Source organism: Hemicordylus capensis, chromosome 2 (assembly GCF_027244095.1).
Source record: "Hemicordylus capensis ecotype Gifberg chromosome 2, rHemCap1.1.pri, whole genome shotgun sequence".
Classification (NCBI taxonomy): Eukaryota; Metazoa; Chordata; class Lepidosauria; order Squamata; family Cordylidae; genus Hemicordylus; species Hemicordylus capensis.
In genome coordinates, this window is record NC_069658.1 from 425,709,723 (window position 1) to 425,729,675 (window position 19,953).

Below are 19,953 nucleotides of genomic sequence, written 5' to 3' on the forward strand. Positions count from 1 at the left end.
TTTTGTTACCGAATTTAGATCATCCTAGTGCAACACTGTTTTCATTTCATTGTTTATGCACTATCTAGATCAGGGATTCTCAACGTTGGGTCCCCAGGTGTTGTTGGACTTCAACTCCCATAATTTCCAGCCCCAGTGGCCTTTGGCTGGGGATTATGGGAACTGAAGTCCAATAATATCTAGGGACCCAACACTGAGAATCCCTGGTCTAGATCACACTGTGCCCATCCTTAAAATCAAGCCCATCTTACATGCAACCCCAGTTGCAACCAGTAGTACGAAAGGCTGGCATATCTCCTATAAACAGGCCCCAAACTGTGGCCAACAGCTCATCAATTCCGAACTTTGCAAGCACAAATTACTGCAGGTCTCTTTCATCCAGGGTTCTGCATTCCAGGGGGAGAGCCTATTGATCCCAAAGCTTCAGAAGCAACCAACACCAACTCAGAAACAGAAATGTGTACTTTAAGCTGCAGAAACAAATGCCTTAGTAACCTACGTACACCCTGAGTACCATGTGGATTTCCTCACAGTTGAGATCATGGGAGGAAGGCTTGCTCAATGTTCCCTCTAATATGGTGAGGGGGTGCAGAACAGGACCTTTCTAGCTGCTGCAACCAACCAGGGGAACTTCCTCCTTCAAGAGACTAGGTTGGTAATCTTTATACCGCTTGCACTGCCAGCTGAAAGCTGTTCTCCAAGGTGTTGCTAAGCATGCCATTTTCTGATGCCACAGCGGAATTGGTTTTGTAAGATTCTGACATTAAGAATGTGTGTGTCACTTTGAGTGCTCCAAGTAGGAAAGGTGCGTCAAATACTACCAGTACTTGACAGACAATCCAAGGGGAAAACTTTGGATAAGCAAGTCCTCCAAATGGCAGGCCCCTGCCTCTTCCAGTTCCACTGTTACAAAGAGCACTCAACACTTAATTACAGCAGAAGCATGAGAAAGACCATTTCAATGCAAGCATACAACATAGCTGGATTAACATATCTAGTGGAGACCACATGCAGGGCTGGTCCTTTCATGAGAGGAGGTGGAGTGGCTGCCTTTGGCACCTGATTGTTTAGGTGCCAGCAGATGCCCCGTTATCCCTCTCCACCTCACCTCCTCTTCCTTCTTTTCATTAGCAGCCCAGCAGCAGCAGCCCAAGAGGGAGGGAAGGAGAGCATGCATCAGAAGCTGTTTGGCACATGGCCACACATCCCTGGTGAAGCAGTGGTGGCTGTCACTGCCAAAAAGAGAGAGGCACGCAATTGGGAGGGGTGGAAGACGGCATTTGGCACACCAAGGCCTTGCCTTGAGCCACCACTGATCATGTGCAAGCTGACTCAGTGCACGGTTCGACAAGACCCTTATCAGAAAAGCATGCTGCTGGTTCTCTTACCCACAGATGTAGTTAGCCATACACACCCTTGTGCCTCCAACAGCACATCTGAGAGAAAGGTGTGAGCTAGTGATAAAAGCCAGGGGAGCAAACCAACACATGTACATAGGCCTTTTTGTTGGAACCTGTCTTTGGCAGAATTCTAGCTTTTGCCTGCAGTAAACAAATTAACCTCTACATTTTACATAAATTATGCAAACCTCTGATCTAATGGATCAAAATCTGACACACTAGGTTAGTGGCTCTGCCCTAATTGCAAACCGGTGCAGTAGAAGAACAGGATCCATAGGAGGCAAAAAAAAAAAAAGGCTGGATGAGAAGCTCTGAGGAGAAACTGGGAGCTCTTAAGAGGGAAAGCATCTCATCCTTCCTGTACCGCATTCAGACTCAAGCTTTTGGCACACCTGGTTCTTGCCTTTTCTGAAACTACTGGCTGGTCTTACTTTTCTCTTAGTTAATACTCAATTGTACATAGTTCATTGTGTGTCTTCAAAGTTTGAATTCAACACAAAATAAGATACATACATTCCCATTTCCCCCATCCCTCCCCCCGAAGGGGGGGGGGAAGGTTTCTCAAATTTAAAATTTCTGGAAGCTTAACATCTCTGCTACAAACTGAAAGTTGAACTTCTTGCAACACCAAAGGGATCTACTGCCCACCGGAAATCTAATTCCACAATTCGGAACACGATCACCACTATACAGGAATCTAGCATCTCACTGACTGGTTATTTTCTACTGTGTGGTAGAACAAACTAACCCTGAATAAGAGTTTGCTCTTCAGGCTGCTGGTATTTCATGACAGAAAGACAAAATAATCTGTTGAAATAAACAAGTTCTAACGAGAGGCAGCCAGAAAACCCAGGGATGGATTCATGTAGACCAGGCCTGCTCAACTTCGGCCCTCCTGCAGATGTTGGCCTACAACTCCCATAACCCTTGGCTATTGGCTACTGTGGCTGGGGATTATGGGAGCTGTAGTCCAAAAACATCTGGGGGGCCTAAGTTGAGCAGGCCTGATGTAGACGCTACCAGCCAAACAGATTTGAGGGCACATTTAACATGAAAAGAAAGAGGTAGTACTGACCGGTGAGGGCAGCACCTTTAAGGATTAATAAGCAGGTGCTTACCAGTGTTTAGGCAGTATCCATGCACAGAGACCAGGACCATGTCGGGTGCTGGGTGGAGTGCTGCTGCCCCACGCGAGATTGCAGGAGGAGCATGGCAGCTTGCAGGTGCTACCTAAACACTGGTAAGCACCTGCTTATTAATCCTTAAACATGCCTCTTGCACGCACACACCCCCGGCACTGCTCTTACTGGCCACTACTGGGAAGAGGCAGGATGTTTTTACCTCCACTGAGCACAGGTACTGTCAGCAGATATTAGCAAGAACCTGAGCTGACACTATCAAGAAAATACTTAAAACTGAAGCGGGTCTCGTGGCACCAACTCAATACTCAGAAACAAACAGCCAGAACTACTGTAACATGGAAAGCATTTCTCATCAATGGCATATGGGTTCAACTGGGTGGAAAGTCTTTATTTGGAGTCCTTTGCAAGAAATTCTAAAACTCCTCCTGCTTTAAAGGTTCAGATTTCTAGACCCCCCTAGCAGGGCAACAGTGAAGACATGAGTTTCCTTTCCCCCACTACTCACACAAACCTCATGGTACCCCAGGTCTTTTTGGAAGCAGTGGGACTCTGTGCAAGCAAAACGACCAGTGGGGGATAGCAACTGTTCCTATTCAGTCAGGCACAAGATGTTTTTCGCTCAGACATAGCAACACTTTATAGCAGTCAGTGGAAGGAGGTTTGGCCTCACATGTCGTATACTGCTTGAATGTGATCTTACTGGTGACAGGCTTGTGGCTGCAAGAGCACCAACAGGTAAAGTGAGCAATAAAAGAGGCAATAGAGCTTGCTTGACTAGCAAACACCAAGGACTGAGAGAAGATTCTTCTTGACGTAACCAGAGCAGCGGTCAAAGAAGAACTGAGAGAGGATGGGGGGGGAGGGGGACTAAGCTATATATTTATCACTGTGGGAATGAGGTTCCCGCCAAAATGTTCTGAGGCAAAGCTTTACAAGGCTCCCAATGAGGCACTACGCAAGTGCAGAAACCCCTCATAAGAGTGACTACAGAAACTAGGAAAAACCACCCCTCTCTCATATTTTGCTACGCACACTGATTTTAGAACCTTTTTCGTTGAAACAGAGTATATGCTTATTTTAATAATAAAAGCCGTCTACAAGTTCAGCAAAGTGCCAGTTACCTGGTGAATGGTCCTCCAAGCACTGCTGCCACCAGTTCCTTCCCTCCTCTTCCCTTGTGACTCCTCCTCCTCCTCCTGAGCTTTCTCCGAACTCCATCTGCTTGTCGGCTCCCTGCTTTCCCTCCTCAGGGCTTCAATAGTCACCCTTCTAATGCCTTCTGAGCAGCAGACGGATGCATGCCACTGCTCCTGGGCAGCCCATGCTGTGACTGAGCTGCTTGGCTCTGTGTGTACACCCCTCCAACTGGGACCAGGCACCCCACTACAGAGACTGCTGGCACCCAGCCCCATTAAAAATGGCCCCGGGGCACTGAGCCAGTTGGTTGCTGAAGCAGTATCAATGCTGCCTCCAAAGCCATTCTAGATAAATCAGGGAAGAGAACGCTGCCAGGAAAGCTGTATTCTTCAGAGTGGTATTCAGGATGCAGACGACTTAAGACTGCTATCACCAAGGCGGAGACTGGCACTGCCAGGCAGCCGTGGTCAAGCTCCGCTGAGTGCTGCTTTACTCTCAGAGCAAGTCTTCAAGACCCCTCGAGTCACTGCTCAAAGCAAACAAAGGCAGCTTTGGGGCAAGGATGGTATGGTTCCCAAGGCCGTGTCTAAGCAACAAGCATCTCTTCTCCGCTTCAGATGTAGAGAAATATCTAGGGACAGCTCCCAGCAGGAGGTGGGGGTGGGAAACAAACATTCAGTGGAACATGCACACCATAGATGGTCATTTGCTGCCATCTTCACGGGCAGTTGATTCCACTGTCCAAAATATGCTATTTAGGGAGTGGATTTAGCCACTGTTTTGAGACTGAGATTACTATGGGTTTTGAAAGATATTGAGACTGTGCACACGAGCAGCCCTACCTGGGTAGGGCTGCTCGTGTACACTGCTAGGATTGAGGCCAATCCTCGTGCTGCCTCTGTGGCAAGCCTGACATTTGCACCTGGGCTTATACCTGGGTTAGAGGGCATGAGCACTTCCTCTAACACAGCACGAAGAGCCTCTATGTCTGCTAGGGGTCACTGGGCACCAGTCTAAGCGACTGAATTAGAGGACAAAAAGCAAGCATATAAATAGCTGGTCAGCTGCGATGCACAAGAACCTCCTCCACAAAACCATGCAGGGAAGCTTTAGAGGGGGGTCTTCTTTGTACTTTAAGTTATACAAGGCTAATACAAGTACTTGTGAGTAGGCAAGCAATTAAAAGCTGTAGTGGGCTGCTAATTAGAGTACAGGTGAATCTTGCAATAGGCGGATTCCCTATTCATGGTTTCATGTATTTGCAGTCAAGTAATTAACACCTGACTTCGGCACATGTGGGGAAAAACAACAAAGCGGGGATTAATTTCGCGTATCCGCGGTTTGGAGATGGCCCGAAATAACCTTGGAGGTCATTTCTTGCCACCCTTTTGTAAAAGGGAGCCATTTTGTGGCTCATTTAGTTTAAAAGATATCCCCCTTGAAAAATCACAGAAAAATTGAAGAATTTGAACTTCTGGAGGGCATCACCGGATAGCTTGAGGCCTACAGAGAGAGTAGGGTACTTTATTTCATCCCTTTTTATATTTTGGGGCCATTCCCCCCCACGATTTGCTACCCTCCGGGAACCTAACCCCGCAATCCCCATAGGCACAATGACTCATTAGTCACCGTTTCGTTACTTGCGGGTTGTAGGTGAGGAACAGAACTCCCGCAAATAATGAGGTACACTTGTACTTCAATCCAATCAACAGAAGTTAAGAATTTAGAGCACTGGGTCCTGGAGTGCAAGCCAATCTGAAACCCAACCTACCTTTTTCAAAGCCATGCTTTGGATTCAACATTCGAAGCACAGTTTTCACTTAGGCACACAGCATTTGTATGAATAATGCTGAATGACTATTTAGGCAGACTCATTTTCTGCAGCAGTGCTGTTAAATGGCTGGGCTGGTCACAAAATAAGGCACTAGGATCTAACAGCATCCACCAGGTAGCAGAAGCATCAGGGAACGGAGGCTGCTTCCATAGGATTTCGCTGCCCAACCTCTTTCCCCTTGAACATTGCCACTGCTTGTCCCCCACAACCTCCACCCGATCAACAGCACTTCACATCATCATAATTGCCAATTGCTTGTCAATTAAGACTGAAGTTGCAGGCAGGAAGCTTGATCATTTGCTAAGCAGCTGCTGCACTGGGGGGCTCCCTCCTACCCAGCTGCTGAATAAGGTAGGAAGAAATCCACTGACACAGCTGCTCTTTGCAGAGCAGCACCTCCGACCTTGTGTTTAACTAATAGGTGATCCAGCAAATTAATCCTGTAATAGGGGAGGAGGCGTCTCTTACGCCCTACGCTGCACTCCACCTATTGCCATTCACCCTCTGGAGAACCATATTTTGCAACAGCTCGATGTCACTAAAGAGGTTTCTAGCAAAACGACACAAACCTCTTATCTATGCAACTTCTTGTAAGAGGAAGGTGGAGTTGTCTCATTACAAGACCTGTCAGCTGGAGCAGAGATGTTCTGGCACAGGAACACCTAAGCCATATTGCATCATCCACTAGATCAGTCCAAGTGGCTTCCAAATTTCTATTCAGGCCATGCTAAAAGCTGTTTTCTGTCAGCACTCTTTGTAATTGGGATTGCATTCCCAATTACAAGTTTGGGGACGTAGTCTGAGTGAGCTCTGGCAAAGGTTTGAGTAGGTCAGGAAGCTTGTAGCATTTGTAACCTTCTTCCCAAGATTAAGTAGTGACCTCAAGTTAAGCTTTTGTTGGGCAGCAGCAGATGCATACTGTTGGACACACAAGCTACCACCATCAAGTCAAAAAGCTAGTAAGCACTCTCAGTGTCTGGAAAACTGTCTACAAAAGCACCGACATAGATACAGTTGAGAGAAGGGGTGGGGAGAGACACTAATATCAGCATTGTCATCTCAGATGCTTACGACTACTATACTCTACCAGTAGACATGGCTCCTCAACATGGGGACAGGGAATATAAGACTCACATGAGCAAGTGTCAGCCACACAGTCAAGTCTTCTAGTACATGGAAAGACTATCTGTACTGCAAGAATATTAACTGCATCTCTCTGTTATCTCTATTGAACACTCCTATTGTTCCATTTTCCTTTGTCTACCTTTGAACTGAATCCTTTGACTGGTGCTTTGTTTTGGAGATTTGTAGGAAAAGTTACTGTGCAAACCGATGACATTAACATGGGGAGGCAACAACATTTGATGCTAGAAACTTTTGAATAAGTCTAATTTTGGTTTTCCATCTCTCTCTTTTAATGTTCCATGAGGCTGAGGTCAACTTGTTGAATTCAAATATAATATATGCAAGTGAAATATGGTTTTTCTTCCTCCCTGCTTCCATTTGAGAGGGCAATCCTATATTTATGCTAGAAGGCGGCAGAAAGAGAGCCCAGGCCCCACAAATGGGCCCTGAGGCCCTGGCCTTTCCCCTCAAGATGTAGAGAAGATTCGCTGCCCAAACCCCTAGAATGCTGTGGTTCTTTGAACTCTGCTCAGTATTAAAAAAAAGTTTATCTTCCTTAAGAGGGAGAGATCAGGCCAGCACCCCAGCAAATTATTCCCAATGCTGTTCTAGGGACAACAGACAAGTACTGTTGCCAGTGTGATGCTGTGGTTAAAGTGACCAGGACTGAAGAAACTGATTTGGATCCACTCTCATCCGTTAAGCTTACTATGAGACCTTAGGCCAACCACTCCCTTATCATAGGGCTGTTGTGAAGATAAAATGGAGGATGTGGAGGAGCCATGTATGACTTCCTGAACTCCTTGAAGGAAGGAAGGGATATTTGTTTAATTAATTAAACTAACGACAGAACGTTGTGTTTTAATCCCAAGTTCAAACCTCCACTCTGCCATGAAGCTATGCCCATGAGCAAATTGTTCCCTCAACTTGGAATACCTCTCAAAAATGAGATTAAGTTGTAACATACACGATGCATACAGAAAGCCACCAAAGATAGGATTTATGGGGGATGAGGAAAGAAATCCAGTTAAAGGGTTATACTGACTGGCAGCAACTCTCCAAGGTTTCAAGCATGAGTCTTCCCCAGCCCTGTCTGGAGACGCCAAAGATTGACATGCAAAGCAGCTGCTCTACCACTGAGCTACACAATACAACTGTTAAAGTTGTGTTGGACCGCAGGCGGGGAGGTGGAGTGGCTGCAGTCTATAAGAATAACATCTCCCTGACCAGGATCCCTGTTGAGGTGCCGGACCATGCTGAATGTGTGTACCTAAGTTTGGGGACCAGGGATAGACTGGGACTTCTGTTCGTCAACCGATCGTCCTGCTGCTCAACGGAGTCCCTAACTGAACTGACAGACTTGGTGTTGGAGTCGCCCAGGCTTGTGGTGCTGGGGGGACTTCAATGTTCATTTCAGAACCAATTTGTCTGGGGCGGCTCAGGAGTTCATAGTGGCCATGACAACTATGGGCCTATCCCAAGTGATCTCAGGACCGACACACATTGCAGGTCACACACTTGATTTGGTCTTTCACTCTGACCAGAATGGTGTTCCGTGGGTGGGGAATCCTGCGATTTCCCCATTGTCATGGACAGAACACCATCTGGTTAAGGTTGGACTCACAATCACTTCCCACCTTTGCAGGGCTGAAGGGCCTATTAGGATGATCTGCCTGAAAAGGTTATTGGATCCAATAGGGTTCCAAGAAGCCTTGGAGGAATTTAATGTTGGCTCTGCCAGCGATCCTGTTGATGCTCTGGTGGAGAACTGGAACAGCAAACCCACTGGGGCAATAGACATTAGGCTTGAGCCCGAAACATTTCGGAGACCATTATAAAGGCCTCCAAAACGTTTCAGCTCTGGGGGCCGTTTCGGCGCCAGCAGTTCTTTAAGGGTGGGGGAAGGTGCATTCACCCCTCCCACCACATTTCCCCCACCAGCGCTCCATTCTTTTCAAGCCCCTTGGGGCGGCAGCGTTCCTCCCTGCCGCCCCGTTGTCCTCATTGGCCGGAAGTAGCAATCGCACGTGTGCTCTTTGCATGCACGCACCCACCCATCTGCCGTGTACACGTGCACGACGGGCGCACGCGCAATCGCTACTTCTGGCCAATGAGGACAATGGGGTGGCAGGGAGGAATGCTGCCGCCCCAAGGGGATTGAAAAGAACTAAGCGCCAGTGGGGGAAATGCAGCGGGAGGGGTGAGTGCACCCTCCCCCACCCTTAAAGAATTACGCCCACCAGCACCGAAGCAACTTCAGGCACATCCCTAATAGACATGATTGCTCCTACATAGGAACATCAGAAGCCGCCATATACTGAGTCAGACCATAGATCCATCTAGCTCAGTATTTTCTTCACAAACTGGCAGCAGCTTCTCCAAGGTTGCAAGCAGGACTCTCTCTCAGCCCTATCTTGGAGATGCCAAGGAAGGAACTTGGAACCTATATGCTCTTCCCAGAGCGGCAGCTCCATCCCCTGAGGGGAATATCTTACAGTGCTCACACTTCTAGTCTCCCATTCATATGCAACCAGGGCAAACCCTGCTTAGCTAAGGGGAGAAATCATGCTTGCTACCACAAGACCAGCTCTCCTCTTCAGAGAGCCGAAGCGTCCTCTCCGACCCTCTGCAAAATTGGCCACTTGATATATGGAAGAACTACGGGGCTGAAGTGGCAATGTAGATGACTGGAGCGCAAGTGGAGAAAGACTTAACTTGAATCCAACAGATTGCAACACAGAGTACATTTGAAGATCTATGCTCAGGCAATACATGTGGCAAAGAAGAGATTCTTTTCTGCCCGTATTGCAATCGCAAGTTCACGTCCGTCGGAGTTCAGGGTTGTGAGAGGGCCCTCTCTCATGTGTACATGCCCCTCCTCCTTTGAATCAGAATCTGGAACCATCAATTAACCGCTGTGACTTGTTTAATGAATTCTTTGTGGGGGAAATCTCTCGTAGTCGGGCCGACTTAGACTCAGTCTCCACAATTACTTCAGTGTTTGATGTGGAAGTGTCCAGCAACTCCTCTTGTGTGGTTAGGTTGGATCAGTTCCAGTTTGTGACTCCTGAGAACATGGACAAGCTGCTTGAAGGAGTGCGGCCCACCACCTGTTCTCTTGACGCCTGCCCAACATAGCTTAGACTATCTAGCAGGGGGATTGTTGAAGGAGGCCTGGTAGAGATCATAAATGCTTCTATGAGGGAGAGAAGGATGCCTCCTTGTCTTAAGGAGGCAATTATTAGACCACTTCTAAAGAAACCTACCTTGGTTCCCTCAGAGTTGAGTAACTACAGGCCTGTCTCCAACCTTCTGTGATTGGATAAGGTAATTGGGAGGGTTGTGGCTTCCCAGCTCCAGACAGTCTTGGAGAAAACAGATTATCTAGACCCGTTTCAGACTGGCTTTTGGGCAGGCTATGGGATGGAGACTGCCTTGGTCAACCTGATGGATGATCTCCAATTGGAAATTGACAGAGGACTCTGTTGGTCCTTTTGGACCTCTCAGTGGCTTTCGATACTACCAACCATAGTATCCTTCTGGAGTGTCTGAGGGGGTTGGGAGTGGCGGACACTGCTTTGCAGTGGTTCCGCTCCTACCTTTCAGGCAGGTTCTAGATGGTGTCCCTTGGAGACTGTTCTTCAAAATCTGAACTTTCGTATGGTGTCCCTCACAGCTCCGTATTGTCTTCGATGTTTAACATCTACATGAAACTGCTGGGAGAGATCATCAGATTTGGCACAGGGTGCTATCAGTATGCTGATGACACCCAAATCTACTTCTCCTTGTCAACCTCATTGGGAGAAGGCATAATCTCCCTAAATGCCTGCCTGGAGGTGGTGATAGACTAGATAAGGGATAACAAACTGAGACTGAATCCAGATAAGATGGAAGTACTTATTGTGTGGGTTCGAAACTCGGGAGATGAGTTTGATCTGCCTGTTCTGGATGGGGTCACACTTCCCCAGAAGGAACAGATGTGCAGTCTGGGGTGCTTCTGGATCTGAGCCTCTCCCTGGTGTCCCAGGTTGAGGCAGTGGCCAGAGGTGCCTTTTATCAGTTTTGGCTGATATGCCAGCTGCATCCATTTCTTGAGATAAATGACCTCAGAACAGTGGTACATATGCTGGTCACTTCCAGACTGGATTACTGTAATGCACTCTATGTGGGGCTGCCTTTGTATGTAGTCCAGAAACTACAGCTGGTTCAGAATGTGGCAGCCAGGTTGGTCTCTAGGTCATCTCGGAGAGACCATACTACTCCTGTACTGAAAGAGCTACACTGGCTACTGATAAGTTTCTGGGCAAAATACAAGGTGCTGGTTATCCTCTCTAATAAAAGCCTTGGTGTCCGTCCGTGGACACCAAGGCGTGTGTCCGTGCCTCCCTCGGCTGTTCTACGCATGCGCAGAGCGCAGAAATGGAGACAGGCACCAGGCGGCCATGTTTCTGACTCTGCCCAGCCGCGGGGCAGCCGCTTGGAGGCAGAGGCGGCAGTGGGACCAGACCACCCGCGGGCAGCAGATAAAGATGCGGCTGAGACAGCCGCTGGAAGACAGAGGCGGCGGCGGCACCAAAACACCCGCGGGCGGCATTGCCTTACCGTGCCGCGGAGCTGCCAAGCGGCTGCGGCGGACGCAGAGAGACAGAGGCGGCAGCGGCTCCAGGACAGCCGCCGAGAGTGAAGAGGCAGCACATCAGAAAGATGGAAAACCAGGGCGAAATTGCCCTTAACCCGCCCACCCTCCCAGCTGCCCGAGTCCTCCTCTCCCAGCCCCATGAGCGAAATTGCTGCTGCGGTCGCCGACGACGACGACCACCCGCTCGCCCTCCCAACTGCCGAGTCCTCCATACCCCAGCCCGAGTCAGTCGGGCGATGAAAGTCCTTAGTTTGATAGGGAGAGAGGAGCTCGCAAACAGAGCTCCTCTCTGTGCAAAGGCTCTGCCCGAACTGGCGCTTTGGGCGCAAAGGACGCCTATTGCGTCCTTTGCGTCCAAAGCGCCAGTTCGGGAAGAGGCTTTGCAGAGAGAGGAGCTCTGCTTGCGAGCTCCTCTCTCCCTATCAAATTAAGGACTTTCATTGCCCGACTGACTCGGGCCGGGGATGAGGACACGGGGGTGAGGAGGACTCGGCAGTTGGGAGGGCAGGCGGGCGGCGGCGGTGGCCGCAGCGGCATTTACATGGGCCGATTTGGCCCTTAATCATGTGGGGGGGGCGCCATTCTGGAGAGCCCAGAGCCATTCTGTGTCGCACACAAGCACCCCCCCCCCAAACAACGTCCCCCAGAGGGGGGAAAAACCACAGAGGGAAGGGAAAATTAGAACAGGGTGGAGGAAAACAAAGACAGAGAGATAAGAGAGAGAGACAGAGAGAGAAAAACAGACAGCAAAAGACAAAACAAGGAATGCGGGAGGGAGACAGAACAATAGAGAAAAGAAAAGAGATAAAGAAGGAAAAAGAGAGAAGAGAGAGATAGGAAAGAAATGAACAAAATAAACAAAGAGGAAGGAAAAAGAAGAGAGGTAAAAGTGAAGAAAAAAGGTGGGGGGGAAAGATAGAAAAAGAGAAAAAGGAAAACACACACACACAAAAACCCCCAACAAACATGCCCATAATAGAAAGAAGAGAGAAAAAGATAACGTAGAGAATAAAACATATTTTTTAAAAAAAGGAAAAGGAAAGCAAGAAAAGGAAGGAAAGGAAAGAAAGGAAGAGAGACAGGGACACACACACACAAAAAGGGCAAAAGATATGAAGAAAGCTTAAAGGGGGAAAAGACAGCTAGCGCCCGTTATTAAAACGGGCTTAAAAATACTAGTAACGTATAAAGCCCTAAACGGCTTGGGCCATGGGTATTTAACAAAACAGCTTCTTCGTCATGAACCCCACTGCCTATTGAGATCATCAGGAGAGGTCCATCTGTAGTTACCATCGGCCCGTCCGGTGGCTACTCAGGGATGGGCATTCTTCACTGCTGCCCCGATGCTTTGGAACGTGGTCCCTGTTGAAACGAGAGCCTTCCCATCTCTGACAATTTAAAAAATCTTTAAAGACACATTTGTTCACCCAAGTTTTTAATTAAATACCATTTTAATAGTTTTAACATCATTTTAAAATATTGTTTTAAGGTTTTTAATTATTGTAATGTTTTAACTTTTTGCTGTCATTTAGTTTAACCAATGTTTTAATTTATTTGTCATCATTTATCTGTTTTAACGAATGTTTTAACTTTTCTGTTTTTGTTGTAAACTGCCCAGAGACATAAGTTTGGAGCGGTATAAAAATATGTTAAATAAATAAAGATGGAATGTATGGAAGCAGCCAGTGTTACCTGCAGACCCAGCTATTGCTATGGGGGTTCATGCAATCTCTCACAGCAGCTCTTCTAGTAGAAAACACAGCCCTTCAAGTTAACTCTGATGAGTCATTTATTCCATTCAATCTTTGCTGCTGGTAAGGAAAAATCATGCAAAGGCAAACACATCACAGAAAATTATTTCAATCAAGCACTAGAACAATATATCCACTACAGCTATTGTATTATTAAGTTCAACAGCTAATGTGGTCTACAACACTGAGGAGAGATGTCAGGGCTCCCAAGAAGTCACATAATGATGTGCTGCCAAAGGCTGATTAAATGCTGTATAGTAAGGCTGTGCAATTGTTATTGGTCTAACAGGAATGTCAGACCGATATGCCCATTATCTGGCACTATCAGAAGAATTTCAGGAACTACAGCAGGAAGCCCTGATCATCACAACTCCAGCTAAGATCTCTGTTGTTGTATCTGAATTCCTGCTTCCCCTAATTCCGACATTCTTGTTGGACTAGCTGCACTCCCAAACTGGGGTGGGGTGGGAGGAGGCAACCAACTGCAGGGGACCTACAGAGTCAGATAATCCCTCTGTTACCTCCCCCCACCCCCAATTCTGTGAGCGTACTTCTGAAAAACCAGCCCAGGAGCTGGCTTGGAGAGACTTGCTGGTTCCAAGGCTGATTTAAAGGGTACTGCACCTTGGAAACGGGGGTGGGGGGAACAAAGGCGACCCACTCTGGCCCTGTGGGTTCCTCAGGTAGGATTGTCTTTATCCCCCCCCCCTTCCTCCTATTTCAAGGATGCAGTTCCTGAAATCACCAGCATTATGTTGGCAAAATGTCAGAATTCTTATTCAATTCATACCAGCCCAGAGGCGTAACGATAGGGGGGGCACGTGCCCCCGGCGCCATCTTTGCGGGTCATGTGGGGGGCGCCGCCATGACCCCCGACGATCCAAAAAAAATTAAAAAATAAAAATAAAAATAAAAATGTCTCCGGCTCAGCAGAGCAGTCAAGGGAGCGCGTCGGCGCCCCCTCCCCCATGAGCGGTCCCTTCCTTCCGCGCGGCGCCCACGGCAACCCCCCCATTGCTTTGCTGGCCTGGCTTGGGAGACACAGGTGCTGCCGGGAAAGAGAGCGCGCGCGAGCGAGCACGGCATTTCCACTGATTGGCTGCTGGCTCGGATGAAGTCTTCCCGGCTTCCCGCACTTTAGGGGCGACCTGTTTGTTGGCCTGCCATCTTGGCGGCTGCCGCACAGCAGGAGCTGCTTCTCTTAAGGTGCTGGTCGGCGGCGTTCTCTCTCTCGGCTCTCCTAGCCGGGTCTCTCATGCACGCACGCGCGACTCGGCCAGCGTGCAGAGTCACGCTGCGCATGCGTGTGCGTCCGTCAGCATCCTCCCAGCTCAGCTCGCCTTCTGTTCTGCACGTGGCGCACGGCGGAGGAGAGCATTGCTGGGGGCTGGGGCTGCAGCCAGGCGCAGGAAGGAGGTGGAGGACAGCACCGACGTCGGACAGGAGCTAATCTCTAAGTTGTTGTGGGGCGGCGGCTGCTGCTGCTGCTGGGGAGGGAGGGAGGCGAGAGGGGGGCCAGATTTCCAAGTGATCGCGTCAATTCCCTGCCAAGTGCCTGCTTCTCCCTCTCGAGTCTCCTCCTCAGTAACGAGGTAAGCTTTCTATCATCTGTATATTAGTCTCGATCAATAATGGAAAGGGCGGGGGTGGCCAAGCAGACGATTTCTCTCTTGATTTATTTTATTTTTATTTTTCTCCAAGCAGTCGAGCGGGGTTTTCCAGCCTAGCGTTTGGCGGAGGCAAGTCTTAAATCACTGGGCTTCTTAATTTGGGGTTTGTTTGTTTTTTAAACCGAAATCCATGTTTAAAGGGCTTGATGGCTGCGCGCAGCAGGGCTTAGTTGTTGATAAAAATCTGTGCTTTTAAAAATGTCTCTGGCATAGTTGCAGGCGCGATGCACGGAGAGTGGAAGTTTCCATGATGAGTAAGTTATGTGACAAGGGATCCAGGAGGAAGATGTTCTGCACAACTCGCGGGGAGGGAACGGATTCCCCGACTGGAGCAGGGTGGTGATTGGAGAAGGACCGTTCGAAAAGGTTGCTGCCTTCCAAAGCAAAGCAGAACAGCTAGCCCCTTAAAACTCTGGCGTGTTGGTTGGCTTCTCGTGCCGCCCCCTACATATTTAGTTCTGCCACTTCCTTCCTTCCTGCCTGCATCTCAGCCTTCCTTGTGACGGTGGTAAAGCAAAGGACAGAATCAGATCCACTTCTTCCCCGAGAACGATGGGAGGAGGAGGTACAAAATGCCAATAATAGGTTGAAATTAAAGGGCTTTAAAAGAAATGCATTCAAGCTGTAGTATTGGTGTGAGAGAGGAGGGAATTGGAAATCTATTAAAGGCTCATTTCCCAATCTCAGTAGGTAACTGCAAACTGACTAGAATGCTGGAGGATATGGGAGGGGGACCCTAATAATTGCGAGGGAAAGAAGTGCACCCCATTCCCCGCGGTGATGCCGAGGATGGAGATCCGAATTGTCCAGGGGGACATCCTAGCGGTGGCTGCTGTTATAGGAGTCTTGGGTTCACACGCGTGGGAACCAGAGGAGAGAGAGAAACTTGTGGCTGAGTTTTATTCCACCTTTGGGATTTGGGTGGAAAGGGGATTCGAATTAGAGCACCCTCAGCCTCCTCCGCTTCCCACCCACCCCCAACTAGCTAGCCACCAAAGCAGATCAGGGCGAAATTGGAGCGGTGGCGTGGTGTTAAGTTTCCTGGAAAGAATTGAAGCAAAAGAACAGGGAATTCCTCCCCTTAAAAAACAAACAAACAAACAAAACACCACCCACACAACCCGTGAAAATAGCGTGTCTGGGAGAAAAAGCCACTGGTGGACAAGTGTTTGCTGAGAAATGCTCTCAGTGGCGGCCGAGACCTGCTCATCAGGTGGCGGCGAGGGGGCAGGCAGGGTGGAGAAGGAGGAGGAGCCGCCGCGGCCGCTGTGCAAGCCCTACTGCTCCCAAACTTGAAAGTTTCTCTTCTTGCCCTAAAGCAAAACTGAATAAAGATGCATCTGTTAGACATTAATGGGGACATCTGTCAGAGTTGGTCCTTGCTGTTTGTAGATAGTACTTTTTTTGGTTTGTAGACATGAGGGCATTGTTTATAGCCAAGTAAGTAAAATATTGGTATAGAAATGAAAAATTGAAATTATGGATGCTTATACCTGCTGGTCCCTTATTGTACACTAAAACTACTGGGAAATGCTCTAAAAACACAGCTGGCATTTCTCCGTGTATTTATTTGTTATGTCAGTGATAAGCCAAATGCAAATAAAATACTGATGCATCTAATTAATCTAGTAAAATAGGATTTCATGCTTTAACCAATTCAGTTTTGTAGATTAATTACTTAAATCTCAATTCCAAGTAAGCCGAACACATTTGCTTGGAAGTACATCACATATATTTCAGTTAACCCTACTTGCAGCTGAGCACCATGCTTAAGTTACAGCCTAAAGTTTTAATCATAGATTAAAATATGTCCCTTGAAAATTTGGTAGGACTGATATTGAAGAGTACATCACTGCTAGCAGCACAGATTTATCTTTTCATTCCCTCTGCCCAGTTCAGTGAAGAAGGGCATAATGGCTTCCTATAACACAATGGCAGGATGCTCACTTGATAGTGAAGTCTAATAGCTAACAAAAGAGAGCACTGGGTTTACCGGGCAGTCAGTTGCAAACAGAGGCATTCCCCCTCCATTTGAAACCTTTTCTGGTGTAAATAACGCACGGTTTTGGGAAAGGGAAGTCTTTCTTTAACAGCGGGAGAATAAGGAGTCTTTAACACTATCACCCTAGTCCCTCAAATTACTCTGGAGTCCTTGGTTTTCGTTTTGTTAAAATACAGTCACTCACAAGGGAAAGTCAGGAACAGAACCAGGGCGTGAGGGAGGGACATCATGATCATAATAATCATCATTGCATCATAATTCTGATGTTTGAGATACAGGCCAACTTCACAGGGTTGTTGTGAGGAAAAAACACATGTGTGTCAGTCAGATGTATGTTGGGGGGGCGACGGGGGGGCGCAATTTCAGTGCTTGCCCCGGGCGCCGTTTTCCCTAGTTACGCCTCTGTACCAGCCAACAGTTTTGCTGGGAGGATGTTGGCCCTCCTGATAATTTATCTGTCTGGTGAGATCTGATCCAATATTTCTTATTGTGCATAGGCCTACAGTACAGAGCACTGTTTTTTTTGCACAGAAGCTGGAGTAAGCAAATCAGCTCTGAAGAAATATTTTGTTCGTGTCCCCTTTTGCCTTAGGAGAAACAGGGTTATCTACATGTCACATCACAGAAATGACCAAAGCAAGTCATCTTGTGCAGGCCTAATTACCAATACACACCTGCCATGCTCTGCTGCCCAAGCCGCTAAGCAGATGACCTCTTCTTTGCTCCAAGGCAAGCCAGCCCTTAGTTTTGGTTGGGACTCAGCCTTATAAAAAAGCAGAAGTTCACAATTCCACTTGCTATGGTAAGTGTTCCACTGCCTTCTGGAGAGCATAATGAGAGAAGGCGCAGCTGCCTTCTCCTGCTGGTAAGGGGTGAATACTCTATAAATGCTCAGGGATTACCTCCTTTGAAATTGCAAAAGGAAGATGTTTCAGCTAATGCATAATAAGGAATACTCTGATTTCTGGTTCCTAATGGAACAGTGGGGAAGTAACTTGTGTAGAGAGCAAGAGGTTGCCAGTTCGAATTCCTGCTGGTATGTTTCCCAGACTATGGGAAACACCTATATTGGGCAGCAGTGATATAGGAAGATGCTGAAAGGCATCAACTCATACTGCGAGGGAGATGGCGATGGCAAACTCCTCCGATATTCTATCAAAGAAAACCACATGTGGTCACCAGGAGTCCACACCGACTCAACAGCACAACTTTACCAGCTTCTGAAACCTGGCACAAGTGATGCTTTGCTTAATTTCAATTAAGAGGTGGTGGTTTATTCTACTTTGCCTACAACAGCTAGCTGGAATATATATTATTTGGGTACGAGAACTGCACGCTAGAAAGATATAAAAGCTACTCTTTAGTATTCCTGTAGAACAGGTGCAGCAGTCTCTAAGCAAGATGCTAGCAGGGGATGAAAACTGCCTTCTTACAACAAGAGACCTCAATATTCCACTCCACACATTCCAGCAGGGATCCTTAGTTGCTTAGCAACCTCTGTACCTCCTCAGAAATGTCAAGTCTTTCACTTGGAGGACCACGGCATTAGGGAAATAGTTTGGTCAATCACTGACAAAATTGGTTGGAGGTGACAGCTCTAGAAAAAAAATATTAGGGGACACAGAAGAGGCAAAGTGCACTTCTGCATGTGCGGGGGAGGACAAACTTTGTCACACATTTTTCTTTTAGAAATCTAATTATGTATTTATCATTAATGTTCCAATCCTACACAGAAATGGAAGAGAACCCATGGGGACTTGCTCCTTATATTTATACTTTGTGTGTGTGTGCCAGTGAAGAACACCTTTCTTTCAAATTACCACAGGGGCTAGCAATGGGGGCATGATCAGGATGAACCATTTATCTGGGCAGTGCTTACTCTGCCTTGCACCACCTATGCTGGTAGGCCTCAGAAGAGTTCACAGCATGAAATGCGACAGAGGGCCTGCTGGCCTCTTTAACATCCACCAGACCCCAAATTCATCTGTAGCTGGACTCTCAACACACCTTCATATAGTGCATCTTGTAACTATTAATATAAGTTGTAAGCTGCTCCAAGAGCCTGCACTAACTGAAAAGCAGGGTACAGGTATAATAAATATGGAAAGGTAAGTCAAACAGCAAATGGTCTCCATGAGAAAAAAAGAACATTCAGGAGTTGACTGGGTCATGGTGAACTGATTCCCTGAGTGGGATATTGGAAAAGTCCTTTGGCATACAGAAGTCCCTGACTGGCTGTAGCAGTTATCAGAACCAACAGCTGCTGCAGGTATCTCAACAGCCCTGTTCTATCACTCTCACCTGGACTGCCACTGCTTATCCCCCCTCAGCAGTGCCTGGCTTCTTTAGGCAGCAAAGAGAAGAGAGCATCTTGTCCCTCTGTCCAAGGCAGCTATGCACTACTGAGGAAGAGCAAGTATGTGAATGGTGGCAACAAGCCAGCCCCGAGATAGATAAACACACACAGTATTAGTAGCAGAAGGTAAATTTCGAAAATCAAAACAGCATACATATTAATTAGGATAATGCCACTGCAATTCATTTAAGAACATAAGAACAGCCCTGCTGGATCAGGCCCAAGACCCATCTAGTCCAGCATCCTGTTTCACACAGTGGCCTACCAGATGCTGCTGGAATTCACAGGCAGGAGTTGAGGGCATGCCCACTCTCCTGCTGTTACTCCCCTGCAACTGCTACTCAGAGGCATCCTGCCTTTGAGGCTGGAGGTGGCCAACAGCCCTCCGACTAGTAGCCATCAATAGACCTCTCCTCCATGAAGTTATCCAAACCCCTCTTAAAGCCATCCAGGTTGTTGGCTGTCACATCATCTTGTGGCAGAGAATTCCACAAGCTGATTTTGCATTGTGTGAAAAAGTACTTCCATTTGTTGGTCCTAGATTTCCTGGCAATCAATTTCATGGGATGACCTCTGGTTCTAGTGTTATGTGAGAGGGAGAAGAATTTCTCTCTATCTACTTTCTCCACACCATGCATGATTTTATAGACCTCTATCATGTCTCCCCGCAGTCTTCTTTTTTCTAAACTAAATAGCCCCAAGTGTTGTAGCCTTGCCTCATAAGAAAGGTGCTCTAGGCTCTTGATCATCTTGGTTGCCCTCTTCTGCACCTTTTCCAGTTCTACAATCTCCTTTTTTAGATGTGGTGCCCAGAATTGTACAAAGTATTCCAGGTGCGGCTGCACATAGTTTTGTATAAAGGAATTATAATATTAGCAGTTTTATTTTCAACCCCCT

At 47.5% G+C, this 19,953-nt stretch overlaps 1 protein-coding gene across 2 annotated transcripts in view; it reads right to left on the bottom strand.

Moving 5' to 3' along the window:
• CS (citrate synthase) overlaps positions 1-19,953 on the bottom strand; it is a 47,891-nt gene that overhangs the window by 17,697 nt on the left and 10,241 nt on the right. Inside the window, exon 1 of one of the 2 annotated variants that reach the window (XM_053298910.1) lies at positions 3,664-3,969. The exons of the other annotated variant lie outside the window; for it this stretch is intronic. Coding sequence (XP_053154885.1) covers positions 3,664-3,954 — 291 coding nt within the window. The 5' untranslated portion in view covers positions 3,955-3,969. Of the gene's footprint in view, positions 1-3,663; positions 3,970-19,953 lie in introns of those variants that run through there. 2 annotated transcript variants of the gene reach the window in all.